The sequence below is a fragment of the Phycodurus eques genome, chromosome 3 (assembly GCF_024500275.1).
Source record: "Phycodurus eques isolate BA_2022a chromosome 3, UOR_Pequ_1.1, whole genome shotgun sequence".
In the NCBI taxonomy this organism is placed as follows: Eukaryota; Metazoa; Chordata; class Actinopteri; order Syngnathiformes; family Syngnathidae; genus Phycodurus; species Phycodurus eques.
In genome coordinates, this window is record NC_084527.1 from 28,717,503 (window position 1) to 28,744,559 (window position 27,057).

The 27,057-nt window shown below is 41.4% G+C and overlaps 1 protein-coding gene across 3 annotated transcripts in view; it reads left to right on the plus strand.

Annotated features, from left to right (window-relative positions):
• Positions 1-27,057, plus strand: part of galnt9 (polypeptide N-acetylgalactosaminyltransferase 9) — a 113,476-nt gene that overhangs the window by 23,027 nt on the left and 63,392 nt on the right. For all 3 annotated transcript variants that reach the window (XM_061673009.1, XM_061673010.1, XM_061673011.1), the window contains 2 exons: positions 2,509-2,675; positions 10,525-10,699. In XM_061673009.1, the coding sequence (XP_061528993.1) occupies positions 2,509-2,675; positions 10,525-10,699 (342 nt within the window). The remainder of the gene's footprint in view (positions 1-2,508; positions 2,676-10,524; positions 10,700-27,057) is intronic.

Sequence of the window (27,057 nt, forward strand, 5' to 3'; positions counted from 1 at the left end):
AAGTCGATGTTACACATAAAAGGATTTGCTAGTGAAAATATAGAAAAGTTGTAAAATTTACAGTTTTCGGACCTGACTGTTTTATGAGCAGATCGTGGTGGGAAAATCACTCTTAACACACCCCACACCACAGGATAACGTGGAGACTGCTGAGAAACGGGGATTTGCTGACTTGGATCGCAAGGAAGGGACATTTACTGTATGTGTGTACTTACCCACTTAAGCCATTGGCAAGGGAGACGATGCAATAGATTGTGAATTCCATGACCCCAAATCAGTGGTTTGGTGTCATGTATGAAATATGAATGTTTGCATCATTACTGTGTATATCGACAACAGATTGGAGGATGTAAACTCAGCACCATGCTGGGATCCATCTGGTGGGTCCCCTTTCCTCTCCCATCCCAGAGTTGCTTGTCATCACACTGATTTCCCAAATAACAGAGCACCAGCAGAGTTGAAATGGCAAACATGCTGAAGAAGACAAAAAAGAAGACAATCACAGCAGTGTAGAGGCAACTGAATGTAGACTTTGATCAAGACAGTCAACTTTATAAGCTGAACTATGATCACACAAATATCCATCACAGCCAATTTAATTCAGGCAGGAAGTGTCTACTTTGTCTCATGAGATAAAATTGTCTTGACTGTAATGTCTCTAATTTCTGATTCAAATACATATTACCTGCTAAGTGCTGATTCCTAAGATTCCACTCCTCTGTCACATCTAATTATGCTACAGTATGATACTGATGTATGGGACTGATACATTCTGACAAATCAATATGTTAACTGCTCTTGCGTGGATGGTTTAATATGCTCAATGCAAAATGCAGTTTCATCCTATAATTTGCCTTGAAGTTGATGCAAATACTTACAGCTCTTAGGTCACATTACACTCATACTGTAGGTTTGTTTACACTTTAGTCTATTCCTCTAAATTTTATGTTCTAATGCAGAGAACAAGTGTTTCATTATGGATCTGTTTTTTAATAACCGTGCCTCAACACTTTCAAACATCAACTTCATTATTCCTATGTAATTACTCGGCACTGCTGAAAACATGGAAAAGGAAGTCTGAAGCAAGTAAAATGGGTTTGTCAGCTGTTGTGTGAGGAGCCTAATTGGAGCAGTGTGGAAAGATTCAGGCTTTGTTGTGTTGTGTGAGTTCACAGTATGCATGAAACTCATTGGAAGGCTTTTGGCCTGTCAACACTTTTATATCTGACTTCAAAGTCAAAGTGTACGTGTGAAGAAAAAAAACATTGTTCTCAGCTGAAAGTGATAGGGAGCTTTGATTCAGAATGAGGGAATACTAGGGGTTGAAAAAATATTCAACACTGTTGCTGTTGATTGCTGTTAATTTTAATAAAGGGCCCCGCATGGGTCAAACTCCAGGCAACTCTAATTATGTGCACAGAACTAAAAGCAAGCAGCGAGGCCACTGTGATTTTGGGAAGAGCTTACATAAAAAACTGAGGCTGACGCCAAAAATTACGTCGTTTAGTTCTAACGATATGATGATGATGACACAGGAACTTTATCAACAATTATGTCCTTCCAAAGAAAGTAATACTCAGTTTATAGAATTGGCCACTCGGGATACTACAATTGTCAAGCCTGTTCATTTGGTGTGTATTCACATTTACAACATCTTATGACAATTTTAATTATTATATTAAATAATTGTATTATTCTCTTTATAGACACATTGTTATATGCCATTTTAAACAAATTTGGATTTTGTCTTATACGGTTTCCCTTTTCCAAAAAAGACTTACCTCCAAATATATCAAGTCTTTAAAATCTATGCATTAAAGACTCCAGACCCTAATCATTTGCCACCATGCTTTACCAGGTTCAGTGGACCTATTAATAACTGGTCTTGGTCTTGTGACCGGTCTCACGACCACATTTTGAAGTTCCTGGCCTTGTCTTGGTCCCTGGACCTTTCCTTAAAGATCGGTCAAGAACAGCACTGATCTGCACTTGGCTCATGAAAAGCGCAGCTCAGGACAAGACTCAAGCATTCAAAATAGAATAAGCAAATACTTTTGATGCCATCCAGGATTCTGACACTGACAATTCACTTATCTTTTGGGACTAACACCATGACAGATTCCCTCAATTCCACCAGTTTACACTGAAAGTATTCTCAGTTCCTGCCTCCTCTGCACCAGTTGAGAGGGTTTTTTAATTTTTTGCAAGAATTTAATTGAATAAAATTGTTAAGATTCGAGATTTTTTGCATGTTGTGCTGACACTGTGTTTTTGGCTGTTAAATATATTTAAAAGAAAATGAAAATTAAAGAAAGTATGCTCAACCTTGTTCAACTTTGTTTTTTTAAAATACATTTTTATGGTCTTGGTATTATCACAGTCTTGGCTTGTCTCGACACCCAAAAGTCTTGGTCTGTGAGTTCTGGTCTCAGGCAAATCTTGGTCCAGGATTGTGTGGTCTTGAGCACAACACTAGCAAATGGTAATAATGTTGAATTATTTTTACAGGTGCAAGCAGCTGACGTATCCTGAGGACCTTCCTCAGATCTCCGTGGTCTTTATCTTCGTGAATGAGGCTCTGTCAGTGATACTGCGCTCTGTCCACAGTGTGGTCAACCACACACCAGCTCACCTGCTCAAGGAGATCATCCTGGTGGATGACAACAGCGACAGTGGTAAGCAGTAGCACAGCAACAGCCTTAATATCGGTCATACTCGGTTTCATCTTTTTTCATGTTTTAATGTGAACCATTTTAAACAAATGAATAGAATGATTTGGGAGACTGTGGCATGTGTGTCTCCCAACAAGAAGGTTCAGGTTGGAATGTGGGTTCGAATCTTGGTTTAAACCTTTCTGTGTAGAATTTCGGTTGTCCCTTAGTTTGTGTGTTTTTCTCAGGTACTGGACTCTAATTTCCATCTACAGCTCACACCGTAGTCCAAAAATCATGTATCTCAGATTCACTGAAGACATAAAGGCAGAAGGTTCTGTATACATGTACTTTCAAGTAATGTATATCAATATTAATGTGTGATGTTTGGCTTGCAATGAGATGGTATGACTAACCTGTCCACTAATACGTAATACCCAATATCTATTCACAGGTTGCAGTTCCCTTTTGATCTAATTTTGTTTGGCCTTTGTGTTTAATTTAGATCATGTTTAGTTTTAGGGTCATGTCTGCTCACTTGTCTTCTTATTACTTACACCTATGTTGTTGTTGTTTTGTTAGTTTGTGCATATTTAGTTCCCTGTGACCTAATCTTCATAGTATTTTTTAGTTTTGGATTGCTTCTGTGATGTAGCTTCTGTGTTGTATTTTTTGGGGTGGAAAAAAAATACACTTTTTATACCTTGTATGGCTGCTTCCCTGCACTGAGGTCCACCTGCCTTTGCCCACACTCCCCCACACCAAAGTGTGACAAAGAGAAGCTGTTACCACCTGTGGCAGCTAATGGGGATGACAATAAACAATAAACGTTATTGAAGTCTGATTCGGAGCTGAGCATATCTGATAAAAAAAAATGGGCCACATTGAAGATGACAAAAAATAATCAGCTGCTCTTATTTCCTGTGACCATGAGCATTTATGGACGGAAGTGTAAGATCTGACATTTTACAGTATGTGCTATTAATACACTATCCCTCCTGTGAGTGAGTAACATGATGGAGAAGTCCTAGGGATGGACTCAGTCTGTTTACATGTTCAAAAACAGAAAAGAGAGATGATGGGACGAGTCTCATCCTTTCAAATCTATTTCATAGTACTGTTTCCATGGTGATGAGAACAAAGCCTTATGTTGTGTGATTCTCACTCACATCAGTTCATGATGCTCAACTACACATCACAAAGGCTTTAGTGTTTAGAGTGGGAGGAACACTGCACCAGATTATGCTTGGCCCTCCTTCACTCAACACGGTCAACCTCCTTCAGGTTGGCACAGCAAAAAGAAACCTAAAAACAGAACTTCAACTAGAAGTCACTCATCCGCCATCTTCAGTGATACTCAAAACAAAACAAGACAAAAAAAAAAGAAGGAACACGTTCTCATTTGATCATTACACTAAGCCCACAACGCATATTTGTAATCTTTGCTGGATTGTTGGCCCACTAATAAGGAACGTGATCTGAAAAGGAATGTGGATGAAAAATGAAAAGAGAGGGGGATATTTTCAGTTATGCTTGCTGTACCCTCCCATTTATTGTAATTGAACGTGCCGCGATGATCATCGTTAGCGAAAATGACCACAAGCTTTATTTTGTCCACTGTTCTGTCTGTCATAAATTATGTATATAGTTAAAAGCAAATTCACTTCTAGAACAATTTGTCAAAATTTGTCTGAATTTCCATATTTTCAAAATTGTCTCAAGAACATTACCACGGGACAGTTATTGTACTATATTATGTAATAGGATAAAAATAATAAATTTTGTTATTTTAATGTTTTTATTGCATCAACCCTGTAATGGTGGTCACAGTTGCAGCCTGAATCAAGGTATATGAGATTTCGACGTGCCGTTGTCAAAATTCACCTTTACTAATTCTGCTTTGAACCTTGGTTAAAAAAAAAAAAAAAAAGTATATTTAATCAGATTCATCAATCTCAAATGTCAAAATTAAAACTCACCACTCTATTTTCAAACAAACAAATAACATTGCTGATAAATTTAATTGGACAGTTACTGCATTGACAATAGTTTAGATTTCTATTTTGTGAATGTACTTGTATAGATTTCATCTCTTGTATGTTGTTTCCATCCATCCATCCATCCATCTTCTACCGCTTATCCAAGGTCGGGTCGCCGGCCGGGCCAGTAGCTTTAGCAGGGACGCCCAGACCTCCCTCTCCCCAGCCACTTCATCCAACTCTTCCGGGGGGATCCCGAGGCGTTCCCAGGTCAGCCGAAAGACGTAGTCTCTCCAGCGTGTCCTGAGTTGTCCCCGGGGGCTCCTCCTGGTGGGACGTGCCTGGAACACCTCACCGGGGAGGCGTCCGGGAGGCATCCGAATCAGATGCCCCAGCCACCTCATCTGGATCCTCTCGGTGTGGAGGAGCAGCGACTCTACTCTGAGATTCTCCCAGATGACCGAGCTTCTCACCTTATCTCTAAGGGAGAGCCCTGCAGAGGAGACTCACTTGTATCCAGGATCTTGTTCTTTCGGTCACGACCCACAGCTCGTGACCATAGGTGAGGGTAGGAACATAGATCGACCGGTAAATTGAGAGCTTCGCCTTTCGGCAGCGGACAGATACAAAGTCCACATCACTGCAGACGCTGCACCGATCCGCCTGTCAATCTCCCGTTCCATTCTTCCCTCACTCGTGAACAAGACCCCAAGATACTTGAACTCCTCCACTTGGGGCAGGATCTCATCCCCGACCTGGAGAGGGCACGCCACCCTTTTCCGACTTGAGGACCATGGTCTCAGATTTGGAGGTCCTGATTCTCATCCCAGTCGCTTCACACTCGCCTGCGAACTGCTCCAGTGAGAGTTGTAGATCACAGCTTGATTAAGCCAACAGAACCACATCATCTGCAAAAAGCAGAGATGCAATACTGAGGCCACCAAACCGGACCCTTCTAAGCCTCGGCTGCGCCTTGAAATTTTGTCCATAAAAGTTATGAACAAAATCGATGACAAAGGGCAGCCTTGGCGGAGTCCAACTCTCACCAGAAACGAGTCCGACTTAGTGCCGGATATGCGGACCAAACTCTGACTCCGGTCGTGCGGGCACCGAACAGCCCATTGTATGTAAATTATATTATATATTTATATTTCCTCTGTTTACTATTGCTCCTGAAATGATGGACATTTCCCCATTGGGGGACTAATAAAGGTTATCTTATATTTGAACCTGACCCTGTTCTCAGATCACGTCTCCGGTGACGTATTAATTTATTTCCGGTTATCACTTATTTCTGTGTTTTGCAACTTCATTAGATTGGCTGGCAACCAGTTCAGGGTGTACCCTGCCTGCTGCCCGAAGATAGCTGGGATAGGCTCCAGCACTCCCTCGACCCTTGTGAGGATAAGCGGCTCAGAAAACTTCATTACACGATTGCTTAGCAATTAGCATTCTGCTTTTCCATCTTTGCCTTAACAATACAAAGAAGCATGGTAAGAAGTCTAATTTATTTGCTACCATGGAGGTGATGATTAGTGACTTACAATGTGTTGACACCAGAAACAAAGATAAGCTTTCGCCTCTGTGGCTTGGAAGCCAGGGCGAGGAGGGTTGTGTAATAATATAGTGTACCCAGATCAGCTTTTTTTCTCTATTTTTGTCACGGTGGCCGGAAACAACGGCGTACTGACCGTTAATATCGGATGCCTGATTTTTTTCGCCCCCAATATCTGGAACAATCGGTGTTACGGCCGTAACAAGTCAGCGTCCACCGATTTCCGTTACAAAATATGGACGTTCCGTAACATTTGGCAGCTCTGGTTAAGTATTGTTGTATAACACATACGTATACGCTAAAGACAGTTCTTGTGGCTTGGCAGCAGCTGAGACTCGCTCGCTTAAAACACGGAAATGCTGTGCTGCCATTCAGCTGTGTTGTGTGGGTAAGCAGTATCAACCATGAAGTGGACAAGTACTTGAATATTAATTGACAAAATTATTGAACCTTTCACACCACACTTGTCAATGGGAAAGCCGCCGTCGACTTACCCATTCATTGTGCATGTGCTGAGGGGGGGAATGCCGTGTTGCAGCTCGGCAAGTGCAATCGAATAGAAAATTGCTCTATTCTGGAGTGCCGTCGTAGCAATGTCAGAAAGTGCCTCCAAAAGGAGAGGGGCTGGTCGAGTGATTTTTGAGTGCTACTTTGGCACGCTTGTACTGGAAACGACAAGGGGAAAATGGAGAAAGATCATAATAAATGCTATGTCCATCTATCCCGAGCTTTGGCACAATAGAAAAGTTGTATACCGAGACGTCTCTGCAGGAGGCTTTCAAAGCTCCCTGTCTCACAAACGAGCTTATAAACTCTGGGGTCCTGCTGTGAAATTAGTATGGGTTCCACACATTCCGTTTTGTTTATTATTTATTTTTAATTTTATTTATTTTTAAGTGCTGCGTCACCTCCTCCTTAAAATAAGCAAAGGCAGGGCTTTCTTTTGCAACAGTGACAAATATATACTGCTGAGATGTTGTCTACTCAGCGGGGAAAGTCTCCCGACTTCCTAGTAGACTGCTACTTCAGCCCTTCCAAATTTGGGCACGGTCCGCTTTGGCCGCACTGGGGAGCAGTCGTCCTTCTGCTCTCTTAGATGTTATACTTAATCCATGTCACAGACTCGTTTTGACCGATCTTATGCATAAAACACGAGAAAAAAATGTATTCTGATGGAAGGGGACATTTAAATACAGCGATTAATCATTTGTACGATGTGGGAGCTGTTTGTTGGGAGCCTTTCTGTCCTGACATAAGACAAATAGCACAAATAACTTGGGCGTTACAGCTTCTTTGAACAACACAGTCTCTCCATTCGCATTGTAACTGACACTTTCATGACAAATCACACACACGTTTTCCATGTCTCCTCAACACATTAGTTACTGTAGCGCAGACAGCATGTAACATTTAAATTCGTCATCCATTGATGAGATGCACTTTGGCTGAGTGTGTGCGCTTGCGCGGCAGAATGACTCCAATTAATGAGACTCACCATGTTTACAGCAAGATCTTAATGAGGCTTACAGGTTTTTATTCCATACAAAGCTACAAACTAACAAACTAAAGTTGATGCATAGAGTGGAAATCTGATAAGCATGCTGTTAAATGTTGGGAGTTATAAACCATTGTATAAAAATTATATACAAATTATAAACCATGTAAATTAAACTTGAAAAAAGTGCACACACATTAACAGAGTATGCATAAATATTCCAATCAAATGAGACAACTAAAATAGTGACTATCACTATGTGATAAGTATTAATACCTTGGCCAAATTTTGAGTCAGTAAATTTTCTGTTACGGATTTGTGGTGATGGTGGAAAAAATGGAGGACCCCAGCACTGGGAAACAGAGAGGGATGAATGGATGAATCACGATCTCACAAAGGATTTAATTTCCCAACACAAAAAGGCAAACAGAGGTTATGGAAAAAAATCTAAATACTAAATAAACAAAATCCCCCAAAATAAGGTATAAAGTAACAAAGAAACACTGGGGATGAACTCAACACAACACAAAACATAACATGACAAGGGAAACGTCCATCCCTCCATTATCAACACCGCTTATCCTGTTCAGGGTTGTGGGGCGCTGGAGCCTATTGCAGCTGACTTGAGGCTGAACAGGAGTCGCCTCAAGTTCATGTTATTTTTAATAGGAATGACAGCATTCATGACATTTGTGATTGTTCAGGTGAAATTATCCAAAGGTTCATCAACTGTCTCAGCATTCACAGTTTGTGGCACAGCAAAGGTCTCCATAAATTTAGTGGCAGTACTCACATTTCTGTACCTTTTCTTAATGTCCCTTTCTTAAGTTAATTGAAGAATCTAAATTGCCCATAGGTGTGAATGTGAGTGCTAATGATTGTTTGTTTTTATGTGCCCTGCAATTGGCTGGGGACCAATTCAGGGTGTACCCGCCTCTCATCCGAAGATTAATAGGATCGGCTCCAGCACGCCCGCGACCCTAGTGAGGATAAGCAGGATAAAAATGAATGGATGGATGGAGCCTAACAGACTTGTAGCCTGACCGACACACTCCCATTTACTCAGTCCTTCCCCCATCTCCTCTTCTCTCTCATTACTTTGTGTTGTCTGTTAAAATAATCGGAACACATGCCCTGTGTGTCTGTCTGCTTTCATGTGGTTTGGCTAAACATTAGCCGTTAGCTTGGAGAAACGGTTGCCAATGAAACCCTATCCCAGCGAGGAGGAAATTGTTTGAATCACTCAGGGAAGAATTTTTCACTGAGTGATACATGTCGTTCATTTGCAGTGAACGAATGACAAGTCACGCTTGCTCAGGTCACTACAGCCCTACTCCTGCCCCCACGCTGGGAGAAGATTAACGAGTGAGTTGTGGAACACGGCAGTTCCACCCTCAGCCGCCACGCTCGCAGCTGAGCGCAACTGAACTGAGAAAGCAACAAACCACTTCATGAAGTTGATTCTAATAATTATGTTCACTCAAATGATTAATTCATTTGAACGAATCATTTATGAAAGACATGGGACTATCTTTGCAGTCATTCCTTCTGAGTACTCAAGAGATTTGGGTTTGAATCTCCATTGGAACATGTCTCTGCAGATTTTGCATATTCTCTCCGTGCTTGCCTTGGCTTCCTATGAGTATTTTCATTTCCTCCCACAATACAAAAACATGCAAGTTAGGTTAATTGAAGCCTTTAAATTGTCCATCTGTGTGCGTGAAAATGTAAACAATTGTTTGTCTCTTGTGATTGACTTGTGACCAGTCTCAGGTGTGCCCTCCCTCTTGGCAGCCAGGATAGGCTCCAGTTAGACTAATGATGGCAAGTCTCAATAGCTGTTATGTATTTAATAATCTTTTTTTATTGTAACTAATTTTACTCATGGGTGTTTGGTAACGAGGACGTGTTTGTGTATAAATAAGCAAAGCATAAGCAAATGATAAGCTTTTATCATTTGCCTTGTGAAGCTCTTTGTGTTGATTTTTAAGTATGAAAGGCGCTATACAAATAAAGGTTTGATTGATTGAAGTATAATAGAAATTGAATGGATTGATGTCAGATTCATGTTGCAAGTAACAGTCAAAAGCTAGCTGTGGATGCTGGTCGAACCTTGTGCTTCTCATGCATCCTTATTAAAACTTTGCTCTCTGTAAGTGACACGCTCAGCACTAAACCTGAGCAACAGTAATTTTTCCTCAAACACAACACAAAAAGCAGTTTGTACAGCCGGACCATCCAGACCTGGCAGAATGTGTTTTTAGTGATGACGACCAGCCTCATCAGCAGCATTGGAGGAGAGCTACAGTATTTTCGCTGTTACAATCCACCAGATCTGTCAGAGCAGGAAGATACAGCTACAACTGTATACCAAACAATATACAGTATGCTGTAATTATATTGCTCCATCATCGTAATTTCCCTGTGCATACCGTATATTATTAAAAACATATCTGATGAAAATATTTGAATACTCCTCATAAACATGGTATTATCTAAAGTGTTTTCATGGGTTGTTTGGCTACTTACTTTTAACAGGACACGTGTGCATCAGCACATGCGTACTGTATATCAAATTGCTTGTATTGGAGTTGTATTGAAGTTGTTACATGCACGTATCAACTTCCATACTTCCATATTTTCATGAAGAAAGAGGAAGAAGAAGGAAAACAAACATTCAACATTAAACTTCGTCACAGTAGTCAAGCTTCCCAAATAAAGCTACCCAAAAAAGGTTTAAATGCTCAACAACCCAACCTTTGTATGTCGGACAAACTAGGTTTCTTACAACTGTCATTATATGTCACTTTAATGAGCAATTCTGTCTAATCTGCCCTTTTACAGTGGAGCTGAAATTCAACTTGGATCAGTATGTGAACAAACGTTACCCGGGTCTGGTCAAGATCGTGAGGAACAGCAAAAGGGAGGGTCTGATCCGAGCCAGAATACATGGCTGGAACGCAGCCACAGCTCCTGTTGTTGGTTTCTTTGATGCCCATGTCGAGTTCAACATTGGCTGGTAAGGGAATGTCATGTTTTAAACAAGCGGGGTCACAGGTTGACTTGTGTCTTTTGACACCTCAGCCTATGTGGTCTCCTTTCTATCTTTTCAATACAGAAGGATGCCATGTAAAATTGTCATTATCCCTGAAATATGCACTTTTTGTCTATTGCCTGACCTTAGAAGCAATAAGGCTTTTACACCAACCAGCCCAGGAACTTTGAGTTCCTGGTAGCAGGAGTTCCTGGTAGCAAAAGGTTCCTGTAGCCATGTGGTTTGTGTTTCCATCGCACTTATTAATTGAAAGTGTCTTAAGCAAATGAGACTGATGGTGCTCAATACTGACACCTATTGGATCTAAAAAATGCTGGTATTTCAAACTTTCAAGTTCATGTCTTATTTTATATCGTAATCTAAATTTCAAATATTTTGGTACCTTTAAAACCTAACCCTTTATCCAGGCGAGGTAATTGAGAACTGATTCTCATTTGCAATGTCAACCTGGCTGCAGACAAGACAGTCTTTGAGGCACGGAGTTTTATTAAAAACAGGTACATTTCAATAAATTCAAATTGTGGCTCTGTGAATGAACAGGTAAACGCCTACAGAGGTCTGTCATCAAATTAGCATTCGAAGAGCGACTGGAAGACCATACCCAGCAGGAGGAATAAATAAATAAATAATAAAAAAAATAATCCTTACCTGTTAGTTTTTTTTGGTGGAGACACAGGGGGAACTCAAGCTACCAGGGTAGGTAGGTATGTTCCTGCTTAGGTTCCTGCATTGGGAAAGCCCCTAAATACATGTACTGTGTAAAGCTTTCCTTTCTCCAATGAGTTTTTGATAAGAATAGGCTGAAATGGCAAATTTAAAGAAATGGCAAATTTAAAGAAACTCACCATGGAATTCACAAGAGGATGCAGGCCAAAAACAGAAATGTGGGAGCATATGTAAACAAGGATGGCATTCACACATAGGAATTTTACATTACTTTGCTGAGAGCTGTGAGTGTATTTTTGTGACATGAAATTACATCTGGGGGTCTCATGCCAATGTCTACCTGCTACTTATGATTATTTGAGCCTGTCATGGTGCCAATGTTTGTGAGGATTGGTAAAATACATTGCATGATGGATTTTTATTTGGTGGTGGAGGTGTAGAGAAATGGCCATGTCTTTATGAAACACCGGAGAGAGATCATGATATTCTTCAGGGACTCTGGAGAGGTCAACAGGTGTGGAAGAGGGTGGCAGTTTACCAGAGGGAGGTATAGCTGAGAGCAGGCAGTGTGAGTGGCAGTGAGGGCTCCATCCGGTGATGGCTAAGTGTGTCCAGTCTATGGTGGGGTTATGGTTTTTGAGCCAGGGAATTCCTAGGACTAATGGGGTATCAGGGGAAGGGATAAGAAAAAGAGATGTTCTCACGGCGATTTCCTGAAATAAGCAAGGTGAATGGTACAGTTTGGTGGGTAACAGGGGAGATGCTTCGGCCATCCAGAGCTGTGACCTTCTTTGGGGAGGAAGTGGTTGGAGAGGGATTTGGAGCTTGTGAGTTATGGCTTCATGAATTAAATTGTCATCGGCACTGGAATCAACCAGGGCAGTGATGGGAGTGTTATGAGCAGAAACTATAATGCAAGCGGGAACGGTCATGCGAGAAGGAGAGCTTGAGGGAATGGAGGTTTGGCTCACCACGATGCTCTTGGGTCGTGGTGAGCCTGGTCTTTTGATCGTAGGGGACATGAGGAAATAAAGTGACCGGATTGACCGCAGTTGATACACAGCTCCTGTGGCTCTAACCGTGTCTTTGCAATTTGCATGGGCTCTTCGGTGGCTACGGGTTGTGACGGAAGTGCCGAAGACGGTGCGGGAAGCGGATGTGAAGCTGACGGCGCGGCGCTCGGAGTGGGATGGCTTTTGTGCGAGCGAACCCCCCTCTCTCCTGAACGCTCTCGCAGTGTGTTATCCAGACGGATGGAAAGGCCGATGAGATTCTCGAGAGAGGAGGGCTCGTCCCGGACTGCTAGCTCATCCTTGAGCTGCTCGGAAAGGCCCTTAGAAAAAGTGTGCCGCGTCATCCCACCCACATTCACCCGCCAATATCCGGAACTCTGGAATATTCTGATGCTGATTTAGCGCCCTGCGTGAGCGTGAGGAGACGATGGGTGGCTTCTTTGCCCTGAATGGGGTGATCAAACACTTTACAGAGTTCGTTGGAAAAGGAATCGAATGAGTGGAGTACCAGGGCCTCCAGAGTTGTTGGGTGCGTAGTGGCCAAAGTTTTCTGTCACGTATGGGGAGTAGCTGGATCCAAGAGCAGGCGGAGGCAGATGTAAAATGATGAACAGTTTATTGAGGAAAGGTAATGGCGGTGGTCCTAGGTGGGTTGGCAGGTGGTGGCGTGGACAGGCGGCTGGCTTAGAGAGAGAGAGGACGCAAAGCGCCCTACCGGCTCCAATAACGGAACTTCAGGGCAGTATATGACCGCAAGGGTACCTGTCAGTGGCATTGTGTTTTTTTTCTCCCCCATCTTACTCGACATAGTCTAAATGAACCTGGAAACCAATTTTTTTTTTTTATTTGATTTGATTTGTAAGTTGATGCCTTCTATTTGTTTGGACGTCCTTTCATTAGCTGCAATATCCCAATACTAACTAAACTACTTTTTTCTCCGTAGGATGACTTACAAAGTATTCATTGCAGTTTGTGCATATCATATGTAGAGTCAACGTGATATTTTCAGTGATGCTGGCTTCTTGCCTTTGCAAGAAAAAAATTCTTTTGAATTGACATCTAATGAAAACAATCTTCATATACTTTGCATAACTTCCAAACATTCTCGTGTTCCACAAAAATGACATAAAATAATCAACATCAATTATACCTGCTTTTCAAAATGATTTTCATGCGGACTAGTAGTTTAGTTTGTAATCATAACAAATGTATGCATCATCCTCAACATGAGTATGAATATACTGTATTTCCTTTAAATTCAGGGCCATGCACATTTCACTTATTTACAAGTACATACCCTCCATATCCAGTGACTACATGACAAGAATTAGCTTCGACTTGTCCTGAAAAAGTCACTATCGACTTTCCAGTCACGTTACAGGCATCTCTTATCCAACAGTTCAAATGTTCGAAATGTTTATTTTTTAACAGATGATGGGAATGACTGGTACTAGTATTGAGATGTGATTTTGATGTCAGACACTTGGGCCTCATTTTCTTAAATTTGCATGTTCTTATTCCGCGAACAAGTTCAGTGTATGCACAAAATCATCCTCAGATTCATGATATGTGGATACCGGCCCATTTTCTTTTCACCACTGTGCGTATGTTAGTGAATCAGAATTCCTTTTAAATGATGGCCTCCTGCCCACCAACCTGCAATCTGCATGAACTGTGCCCTCATTTCCCTATAAAAGGGAATCCCTTTGACGCATCTGTGCAAATACAGGAGAAGAAGAGACATGGCCCCAACACAAACGTTCTTAACCCTGTAATGCCTTACCCCATAAATAATGGACAGAAAATTCAAGATTTCTTGAATCTTAACCTTAATTTGGCCCTTTCACAAAATAATAATAATAAAAAAACTAATAATAATAACAAAAATTGTTTTGCATATAGGTTGTTTCATTGGTATCGTAAATGATACATTGGGCATTACATGCGGTTCTGGCGATACAAGAACATATGCCTCTTTAGGCCTCTTTCTTCTTTTCTCTTTTATTATGAGCAGTGGTAAGCATGAAAACAGCAGTTAAGGCTATTCAACAAGAACATTGGCCACTTATTTTTTCAAACTGCTACCTTTTCCAGTAACTTTTTCTTGTATTACGAACAGCAGTTTAGGCACTAACAAGAACATCAGCCTCTTCATTTTTTTTTAAAACTGTGACTGTTCCCTTTTTCTTTTATTATGCCATGTGGTAATCATGGAAACAGTTCCTGTCCTTGTTCAGGCAGAGATGGATATTGAATTTTCCACAGCACACATAGGAAAATGATCCTGTACAGTGCTTTCACCTTTGTCGCTTTTCCCAGGATGGGAAGTGGTTGACCATATCTCTCCTCACATACGGAGGCACACTAGTCGATCGCCACCTCCTCTGTGATGGTGTTGGTGATTGTGCTGGTGAGGAGTGTGGTGGAGAGGAGAGTGGTCTGGCAACCTTGACTTTTGCTCTTCCTGCGCTTACCAAGGAAAAGCCAACTGATGCTTGAAATCTTCTCAGGGACATGGTGTTTTTTTCGAGGTTCAGTGCCTTCAGGTCGGTACGTTACTTTTATCAAACTCAGCAGCTGGATGTGCCTTTCTCTCTTCTCTTTTTTCTTTTCACTTTGCTTCTACCACACTGTTTTGTTGCCTGTGACATTGTTAGACCCTCCTCTTCCTCTTCAAGCCCATCAGATTTTTTTATCTTCCTCATTGCTACTACCAGTACTAGAGTTCCCTTCATTATAGTCTGCATTAGGGGTCCAATCTTTATCCAACACTTCATCATCTGCAGACATCAGCTCCTCTATGTCACTTAAATTGCCATCAAGGAAGCATAGGACATCGTCAGCAGTGTACCGTTTCGCCATCTAAAGTACAGAAATATAGGTTTATCAATTTCTGAGTGCAATTATTTGTTGTAAATATCACATTTCAATCTGTAGTTTGTGTAATTGATTGATCAAAAATTTTTTATGATACACAATAATCAATATAATGCATATTGCACCAAGAAAAAAAAGATGACAATTGAGGGAATTACTACCACTTTTTACCTGTAGTATCAAATCTGAACACAAAATGTATGCACAATTTTACTATATACTAAAATGCAAAATAAATAAATAATTATAACAGATTAAGTGCTGATGTTAGAATATTACTCAAAATTACCTAGAAAATGTCACTGGAAAATTGTAAAAATTTAAATTTTCTTTACCTTGATCGAGGGAGTTGGGAACTTTCAGAAGGCTGCCATCTTGGATTGCCCCATGTATTGTGTCTGAATTATTGTACTGATAAAGGTATCCACCAGGGGGTGGAAGACAAGTATCAGACTGGATACAAGAGGGCTTTGAGTGATGTTTTTACCATAAAGTGACGCAGTAGGTTTCAGAAATGCTTGTATCAAATTTTATGCATTTGGCATTAATCTTTATCCAATTTTCAGAAGGTTGGTGTCATCGGAAAGCTTGCTAAACACAGAAACTGACAACATACAAAAATGATGTGAATTATTTTGATTAATTTATAAGAAATATTGTCAGAGATACGTCAAAGCAGGGGTGAACTGGGAAAAAAAAATTCAGCCCTGGCATTTTCTGTCCAGACCAGCCCATTACATTATTAGCAGACACCGCATAGAAGTCCACAAATCTCGCTGCGTCTTCTCTCATGCAAACTACAAAGGTGACTAGGTGAGTCATACTATATTTCCAGGTACATTTGAGTGCAATAGCTAGTGTTCAACTTGTAGAGAGCAGCTGCTTTGCATTTTTTTTTTACCACAAAACGTGGAATTACAGTTTTTTTCAGTCGCTTTGATTAGACTTGACTTGTTCAACCTTCACATCATAGTGTTACTTGTGCACATGAAAAAAGCAGTTTCTCATTTCTTTGAACAAGTTGCAAAGCTTTGGTACCGTGCAAATGATTATGTACAATTCCCTGCTTTCCAACATTCACTTGCTTATATCATATTGATCACAGTATTTTGTAGCGCACACCAGTCACCATGGGCGGGCCGTAGGGGGCCGTGCCCACCCATCAAGCTGCTTGTGATCCCCCCTACTTGAGACACAGATCTATATTCACACATCACATATTATTTTAATTTTCATTTTATTTCGTCATAGTAGCTATTAGTTTGTGTAAAGAAATACTAATGTTGAGTTCTTAATCACTAAGACATTGCAAATATGAAGAAACAATGGTGTGATTATTACTAACGCCTCAAATTGGACAATTACTGACAATAAATCATTCTGTCCTGTCCTACCTCTCCTTGCCAAGCTGGGCGGTATCGATGCAGTGAGGGTGTGTCCTTCGGCTTCTCCCCGGGGTGTGTGACATTGGTGACTGAGGGTTCTATTTTCAGCGATGCCTCTTCATTTTCATGCAAGCACAAGACTCGTATGCCCTTGTCTAAACGTACGCCTGTTCATACCATGTCAAAGATTTATTTCAACATTAGGCATCCAAACCGCTTAATCATTGTAGAAATGTATTTCATTAATACATTATTATTATTATTATTATCATCATTATTATATTTTTTTAAATCCATGTACTGCCCGGCACGCCGCTATGGGAGTTAAGTGTGCGTGTGTGTGACCCCCATCTCACTGGGGGGGATGTCACCAAGTCTACTGAGACTGATCAGTCATAGGCGACTCCAGGACCCGGGAGATATTGCTGGCGCTCTCACCAGGAAGATGTCTAGGAGACGTGTCCAGACAATGTGACAACCAATTCAAAACAAACCACAAACCAAATCGCTGATATATACCTATATATAGTGGAAATATTCTTGAAATGAATATATAACATATATTATGTGTTTGTGTGTGTGTGTTCGTTTGTACGTGCATGCTGTGTGTGTGCACAGGGACAGTCCTCTAATGAAGAAAATAAATTAATCTTCATAAAACCCCAAATATTAGGGTGATCGTTCTGATATTTTCAGAGGTTGAAGGGGACATATCGTAATTTCTCCTGTATAATGTGCGCTCCTTGTATAATACGCACCCTCAAAATTCTGGAAAACCCTTCTACATATGTACAATGCATTTTTACAATACATGATTTTGCCTCTACCCATATGATCAAAACATGAAGTATTATCTGTATTTTGTTAGTTTTTTTCAAATAATTATTCTGAAGTTAAGCACTTTATTTGAACATGTAATCCTTTTTTTAATTGACTTGATCTTATTTGGAAATTCACAGCCCTACTTTTATTTAGTAAATTAGAAAACACACAGTTGTGCTCATATGTTTGATTACCCCTGCAGAATTTGTAAGACGGGTACAATTCCCCCCTTGTGAGGATAAGTGGCTCAGAAAATTGATGGATGATGGATGGATGGATGGATTCAAATTAAATGGTCAATCATTCCAGAAAAGCATGCTCATTAAACAAAACATAACCATAAAGAAATTAATGATGGTTGTTGTTCAGTCATTCAATATTTCACAAAGGCTGCCATGGTATGTAAACTTACGGGCACAACTATACATATATGAAGTCATACGTACCCCTGTCATATTGGAATGAAAATGTAGGCTACACTTTTTTTATAACTACGAGGTGGCGGTGGCATTTTGGAATGAAAGTGTACATCTTTTTCATAACCACGAGATGGAGGCATATATTTATAAAATGTGAAAGTTTTTTTCAATTTGCCCCTATACCTATGTATAATGCGCATTATTGACTTTTGACAATTTTTCTGGGGAAAACAATGCGTATTATACATGAGAAATTACCGTAAGTAGAGATGTCCATGTACATTTTGGTGACGATTGCTCGCAGTTTTGTGACATTAAGCAACGCTGAGCTTTTTCTATATAAGACATTTTCTATATTGACATTTGACATCCATAAAATCCAAAATATTTTCAGAGGTTAAAGTAGGTAGAAATGCCCGTATAAATTTTGGTAACAATTGCAGTTTTCTGTTATACGGGAAGTTGAACTTTTTCTATATAAGAGGAAAAAATCTTGACATCCATAAAATCCAAAATATTGGGCAGATCATTCTGCTATTATCAGACCTTGACATGGACATAAGTATAGATGTCCACATAATTTTTGGTGACGATTGATTGCAGTTTTGTGACTTTAAACTATGTGAATGTTTTTAACTATAGTGACCGTACAGTATAGAGGAGTCGTCAAAAGGTCACCACAGGTTTGATTTCACCACGACTGCCTGGCGACCCTGCTAGTCTCCATGAGATGTCACGGAAATGTCTCCGCAACCAACAGTGACTCATGTTGCCATCAGGTCGCCTACTAGTCTCCAGGCGAATGAAATATGGATTTTAGTCCTTACATCGCAAACATTTCCCCCCTGTTTTATGTAACTAGATACTTCACTGAAAGGTTGTAAATGTATTTTCTCCATTAACAAGATTAAGAGGGGACGAAGCTCTACACTCTAGTCTAAGAAAGCTTCATAGGCCACTTAGAAGATAATGCATTGAAGGCGAGCTGCACTATATTTTGTTTGAGCATCATCATCACGACGTACAGTACGTGTGCACAATAGTAACATCGCAAGGTCTGCTGTGATGTTACGCTACAGTGAATCAACTGTAATATTAAAAGAGACCAGCAGAGGGACCAGTTTGTACATGCTCAATTGATTAAAATACTGTATTTCACTCTTCGTCAGTGCAAGGTGCGTTCAATGACACTATGTGAATGGGAGTGAATGTGTTTTTGGTAATACAGTTCATACTTGTAAAAATGAATTACTAGAAAAAAATATTATTTGTATCAGAATGCTTTAGTTAAAATACTGTATGATCACACTGTGATAATATGGAATTTATTTATTTGCTTTCTAATATACGAGTAAATACATTATTTTGTTATTTAATAAAGTCAGCCAGAGCTGCGAGGAATGCAAAGTTATCAATGTACTTTCACCATTGTTCCTGTCATACTGTGTTGCATGTTTTTGTTAGGAGATGACAGACAAAAGTCCTGTTTTTGTTTGAATTCCTCATTTTAAAAAACACAATTCAATTCAAGCAACAAGTTTTTCATTGTGTTTTTGAGATTGCAGCTGAAAGCTGCAGCTGGCTACTAGTGTGCACTGAATAGGTGGCAACAATGGGGAAATGAAATGCCAGTATTTTGAGGGTAATAGCCCTTCAGCAACATTCATTCATTCAATTTCCGTATCACTTATCCTCACTAGGGCCGCGGGGGTGCTGGAGCCTTTCCCTGGTATCTTCGGGCGAGAGGCGGGGTACACTCTGAACTGGTCGCCAGTCAATCACAGGGCACATGTAAACAAACAAGCATTCGCAGTCACAGTTACACCGACGGACAATTTTGCTCGTTTACAGATGCAGCAGCACCTACTGCTGGGGTGGTGACGGCACCTAATAGGTCAGTCAACTTTGAACATTTTGCAGCCTCAACCTCAAGAGATTTTAACTTTTTGCTCCGTCATTTCTCTGCACCATCCTGGTGTTTTGTCTTCATGTCCATTTTATCCTGGCTAGTTAACAAAGTTAGCTAACAGTTTACTCGTGCCGCTAATGAGGTCCCGCCCTAGCCTTGGTTGTGCAGTGATTGACACACTGTCAGGGCTCTCTGAGCCTGTCAGCACATGATTCATTGACAATGACAAACAATGGACCAATAATGTTTCGATGGCCGCTGGCAACACAATGCTAGCCCTCTGTAGCCAATGATGAGTGGCTGGCTGGCCTAATTGGAAGGGAATTTTTTCAAAATTATAATTAAAAAATTGTAGAGGACCGTAGTGGCCAACATTGGGTCGACGGCACACCGGGACGATGCCCTGTATGCCAGATGGCCCGTCCATCCCTGGTCATAAGCAACCACGTTAGCCAACCACGTCAGGTCTGACAAATGTGTGTGATCACTTTACATCACATTTTACAGAATCACAGAAAAATATTGCTATAATTCAGATTATCATAGGGATTTGAAAGCATAAGAAATAATTGACGGTCGTTTGTCAACTGTAAATTTTTGGAAATGTTGTTCGAGATTTATAGTGTGTGTTATCAGTTGATCAGAAAACTTTGACGCCTTGGAGGAACTCATAAATGTGAGCGGTATAATCGCTGTTTAGGTTGTGCGATCAAGCGTGCACTCGTGCAACCTGCCCTGAGTGACCACTGTCTACAACCCACTGCTGGCGGATACACACATATATACTGTACACCAGAGATGAACAACTTAAATGATGGAGGAGGCCAAATTTTTTCATAAGCGCTAAAAGGGGGCAGCTGAATGGTCCAGGGAGGCGGGATTTTAGAGCTCTTAGCGACACCCCCACAGCGTCTGGAAGCTGAAAGAATGTCTCAATTCTTTTGAAGCCTGATTTTACATACTTTGCGATTTTTTTTCATCCATTTACTCATTGTCCGGCTTTTTAACAAGACTCTTTTCTGTCACATGTCAAATTTACAAGACATTTTTTGGTCGGTTTGATTGCACTTTAACGATCGCTGTTAGTGTGCTCGTTTTCTCCAAAATGTTAATTACAAAAATATAAATTTGCATAAGATAAGCATATTTATCCACTCATATGTTAATAAGAGTATTAAACACTTCCAAGATATCCTAATGATTATTGTACATTTAGAAAACATACAAATTGTAATCGAGTGACAGACCTACTCTCAACGCAGAGGCAAGCGAAGTGAGTGTTGAGTTTGACACTTAACACCCTGTCCCGCCATTCTGACATTGACCATTTATACAGGTGTCACCTTGACTCTGTTCCTACCCTTGACAGCACAATATTGGTCAGTGGAGTATACTATATAGAAAACAGCGACCAAGAATAAATGCTACTGACATAAATAGGCTGTGTAAAAGGGCATGTAGTAATTGGTCTTCCCACTGGTTCCACTCCAAGGAGACTTTCAATAAGACTTTGAAGTATCTCTTAAGTTTATTTTTATTTTTTTTCATTCATCCAGAAGGACATTTATGAAGTCAAAGATCACTGATGTTCAACAAGTGTGCCTGCCATATAATCTCTGTTCTAGTTCATCCCAAAGGTGTTTGTTGGGGTTTTAGGGCTCCCAAGGTCTTCTAAACCAAACTCATTTCATCTTGCATTTAAATGACCTCACTTTTTGTTGCTCGGAACAGTCATGCTTTTCCGAGCAATTCCGGAGGCTTACAACAACTAGGTACCATTCAACACTTGGTGCTTGTAATAGGAGGGCTTGCATGCTGATGCTCAACCATGGAAACCTGTAGGCTACCATGTGGATTTTCATTCCCAAAGAGGTTTGGAATACTAAAGTTACTAAGTCAGTGGAGCTTTGGTGGCTTTTACATGCCTCAGCACATGCATTCTATTAATTGACTGGATTGATATTTGGAAGTCACTGATGGCGCAGTGGTACACTCACCTGACTTTGGTGCGGGCAGTGTGGGTTCAGTTCCCACTCAGAATGTGAGTGCGGATGGTTGTCCGTGTCTATATGTGCCCTGCGACTGACTGGCGACCAGCTCTGGGGTGTAGTCCGCCTTTCGCCCAAAGTCAGCTGGGATAGGCTCCAGCGCCCCGCAGCCCTAACCAGGATAAGCGGTGTTGAGAATGGATGGATGGATGGATATTTGGAAATGATTGAAGACTCTAAATTGCCCGTAGGTGTGAATGTGCGCTATGGGCCCTGTGATGGGCTGGCGACCAGTTCAGGGTGTACCCTGCCTCTCGCCCGAAGATAGCTGGGATAGGCTCCAGCATGCCCACGAGCCTCGTGAGGGTAAGCGGTACAGAAAATGGATGGATGGATGATATTTGGGAATGTAAATTTCAAGGTGCTTGAAGTTTTACTACTACTACTATGGAAATAGGAGTCAACGAAAACCCAAATTCCATGCTAAGATTTACCTAAATATTTTGTCCATATAGAGTATCTGTCACTCAAAGCAAATCTGGATCTTAGTGGTATCTAATAGAAATAAGCAACCTAAAGTATGGAGGTTATTGAGAGGGATCCAGCCAGTTACCCAGCAAACAAACAGAAATCAGTGTAAAATTGTAGCATTGTGTTAGCGTATTACTTACATTAATTGATACCCTGGTTGCCTTCATCTGTACACCATCTGAAATCATTTCTAAAATAGAGGTGCCTTTTATTTATGCCCTGATGTCAACCATTCACCTTGGACATGTTCCCTACTTGTCATCGCATGCCGGGCCCTCGCACAGCCACTGCTTTACATGCCAGGCTGCGTCTACATTTTTAAAAAAGTCGCTCTTTACAAGTTAGCGCTTTAAAATGTTATCTTTGAGGAAGTCTACAAAAGAAGTCATGTGATTTTATTAGAAGTAGATGGGTGTGAGGTGAGAGGATACACCAAAGCGGGAGCTGGCTTTTGAAGACACTTGCATGTGTCGCTTTGTGTGTGCATGTGAGTGTAAAAGTTTGTATTTACATAATCTACTGTCTGTGTGGAAGCATTTTTTGCATTTCCTTTATTCCCTAAGATTCACCCTCTATCTATACAACGCATTTGTTACAATGAAAGGCGTCAGCTATTTATCATAATATGATTATTCACCATGACACATCCAGTGATTAGTAAGATGGATGGCTCTTCCATCAATGACCTTGTGCATGTTGCCTGCACATATTGTGCCAGCAAAAATGCTGCCAACTTGCAGCTGCAGTGTTTTGATTCATTGGCATGGCATTCCCTGTGGTTTGCTGTGAATTTCGAGTAGAAATGCTGCCTGTTCACATTATTGTTTAGACTGACATAACTGTATTGAGTATATAATACATTTTGGAACCTGTTTGTTTCAAAGTCCCTTTTACCTTGTTTGTCTATTCTGAGTGGCAGTTTTCACTCGGGTACTCAATATGGTTCTCACATGTACTACACTCTTTTCAGATAGGAATAAGGAAAATGTTTTTTCTCCCTGTGAATACAGATAGTGGCTAAAGGAGCACTTGTTAAATGACAGGAATGATGACAGGAGGAATGCACAACCCCAATTCCAATGAAGTTGGGACGTTGTGTTAAACATAAATAAAAACAGAATACAATGATTTGCAAATCATGTTCGACCTATATTTAATTGAATACACTACAAAGACAAGATATTTAATGTTCACACTGATCAACTTGATTGTTTTTAGCAAATAATCATTAACTTAGAATTTTATGGCTGCAACACAGTCCAAAAAAGCTGGGACAGGTGGCAAAAAAGACTGAGAAAGTTGAGGAATGCTCATCAAACACCTGTTTGGAACATCCCACAGGTGAACAGGCTAATTGGGAAGAGGTGGGTGCCATGATTGGGTATAAAAGGAGCTTCCATGAATTGCTCAGTCATTCACAAGCATAGATGGGGCGAGGTTCACCTCTTTGTGAACAAGTGCGTGAGAAAATAGTCGAACAATTTAAGGACAATGTTCCTCAACGTACAATTGCAAGGAATTTCATCATCTACGGTCCATAATAAAGGGTTCAGAGAAACTGGAGAAATCACTGCATGTTAGCGCCAAGGCCGAAAACCAACATTGAATGCCCGTGACCGTCGATCCCTCAGGCGGCACTGCATCAAAAACAGACATAAATGTGTAAAGGATATCACCACATAGGCTCAGGAACACTTCAGAAAACCAATGTAAGTAAATACAGTTTGGCGCAACATCCGTAAATGCAACTTGAAACTCTACTATGCAAAGCAAAAGCCATTTATCAACAACACCCAGAAACGCCGCCGGCTTGTCTGGGCCCGAGCTCATCGAAGATGGACTGATGCAAAGTGGAAAAGTGTTCTCTGGGACCGACGAGTCCACATTTCAAATTGTTTTTTGGAAATTGTGGACGTCATGTCCTCTGGGCCAAAGAGGAAAAGTACCATCCGGACTGTTATGGACGCAAAGTTCAAAAGCAAGCATCTGTGATGGTATCGAGTTGGGTTAGTGCCAATGGCACGGTAACTTACACATCTGTGAAGGCACCATTAATGCTGAAAGGTTCATACAGGTTTTGGAGAAACATATGCTGACATCCAAGCAATGACTTTTTCATGGATGCCCCTGCTTATTTCAGCAAGACAATGCCAAACCACATTCTGCGTGTGTTACAACAGTGTGGCCTCGTAGTAAAAGAGTACGGGTACTAGACTGGCCTGCCTGCAGTCCAGACCTGTCTCCCGTTGAAGATGTGTAACGCATTATGAAGCGTAAAATACAACAATGGAGACCCCGGACTGTTGAACAGCTGAAGCTGTACATCAAGCAAGAATGGGAAAGAATTCCACCTACAAAGCTTCAACAATTAGTGTCCTCAGTTCCCAAACGTTTATTGAATGTTGTTAAGAAGGTGATTTGGAACATGTTGCAGCCATAAAATTCTAAGTTAATGATTATTTGTTAAAAACAATCAAGTTTATCAGTTTGAACATTAAATATCTTGTTTTGTAGTGTATTGAATTAAATATAGGTTGAACATGATTTGCAAATCATTGTATTCTGTTTAACACAACGTCCCAACTTCATTGGAATTGGGGTTGTACATCCTAAATAGAATGCTTGTTTTATAACATCATGTACTGAAATGAATATTGTCTGATCATGTTAGCCTATAACAATAACATGAGGACAGTTATGACACTTTTGACATTTGTGATGGAGAAACAACATTGAAACAACAGTATATCTGTGGTCATTTAACACGACTCAATCAATGAGTAATATAATAAAAGACTAAAACAAATTACATACAACTAAAATATACAATAAGCCATGAGTCCAAGTGTCATGAGCTGTGACCCGCAGTTCTTTTGTTGGAGCTTGGTTGGCCTTTTGTGCTCCTCTCACCCTCTCTCTCTCCCTCCCTCTCCTCTTCCACCATGCCGTCAAGTCATCCACCTGCTCACGCCACCGCCTGCCGCACGTTCCCTGTCTCGACAAACCGCCAGTACGCCTCAAGGATACATCTCCATATCCTCTTCCATAAACCTTTTACCACAAACCTCTCAGCCTCCGCTTGCTTCCAGGTCCAGTTAAAATCATATCGTGACAGAATACTCTAGTCACCATGGAACCAGCAACCCCGAGGTGCTAAGACATGCACTCACCCTCCAAGGCGCCCTCATAGGGAGCGCCGTGGTGAGCCAAACTCTCCCTCCCGCATGACTGTTCCCGCTTGCAGTCTTGGTCCCATTCACAACATACCCATAGTTTCCCTTATAGATTATGGTGCAGACGACAGCTTCATTTAGGAAGGACTGACACATCAGCTCCAACTCCCTCTACAACCACTCCCATCACTGAAGAAAATCACAGCCCTGGATGGGCGAGTCATCTCCTCTGTCAAACACCATAGTTCCATTTACTCTGCTTATCTCTGGTAATCAGTGTGAGGATATTCATCTTTTTGTCATCCCTTCCCCTGGGACCCCATTAGTCCTCGGGATTCCCTGGCTCAAGAAGCATAACCCTGACATAGACTGGACTCACCTATCAATCGCTGGATGGAGCCCTCACTCCCATTCGCACTGCCTGCTTTCTGCCATGCCGCCTTCCAGTAAACCTCCACCACCTGCCCCACCAGACGAACTCTCCCAGGTGCCTGAGGAATATTATGATCTCTCTCTCTCTCCTGTTTTCAGTAAAGACCTGGGCATTTCTCGCCTGAGTACAAGGTGGGTCAGTCCGTTTGGCTTTCCTCCCGTAACCTCCCACTCCAGACAGAATCCCACAAACTCACTCCGCACTTTATTGGTCCATTCCCGATCACGAAAATCATCAATGCCACATCTGCCACAAATTCATCCAACGTTCTATGTGGCACTACTCAGGCCTGTCTCCACCTGCGCTCTCAGCCCTCTGGCCGTTCCCCCTCGGAACCCCCCCCACTCCTCCTTGCGTTATCGACAACCATCCAGCCTTCAGGGTTTCGTGCATCCACGACCCCCCCGCCCCCCCTCCCCTGCGTTATCGACAACCATCCAGCCTTCAGTGTTTCGTGCATCCTCGATGAGGCCCAGGGGGAGGGGTTAGACTGGGAGGGGTATTTCCCACAAGCTGATCCTTGACGACTCCCTCAGTACGGACTTTTACGCGGCTCACCTGGGGAAAACGGACAGGACGCCAGGAGACGTCCATTTAGAGGGGCGTACTGTCATGACCTGTGCCCCGCAGTTCTTTTGTTGGAGCTTGGGTGGCGCTTTGTGCCCCTCTTTCCCTCTCTCTCTCCCTCCCTCTCTCTCTTCCCAGTAATCAGCACCACCTCGGCCGCGCATCAATTAGCCTACATCATCACCTTCATAAAAGTATGCCAGATCCCGGAAACTCTCGCCAGAGTATTAACGTTCTCCCGTGGTACACCGGCTCTCTAACCAACACGTAAGCTACGCCAGTCCTCACTATCCTGCTGACCTCTGTGATTTTCCTTGTCCTCAGTGCTCCTTCCGTGTTTCCCGCCTCTTCCACTACAGCCGCCAAGCCAACCACCTGCTCACGCCACCGCCTGCTGCACGTTGTAAATGTTTTAGATCTTTTAAGTTCAGATCATAAAAAATGGAGGCAAAAACTAAAATTTTGCATTTATATATGTTCAGTTTATGTGTGGAGTTTGACTTTTAATTTTTTTCTCCTAAGTAAATATTTAGGCGGCA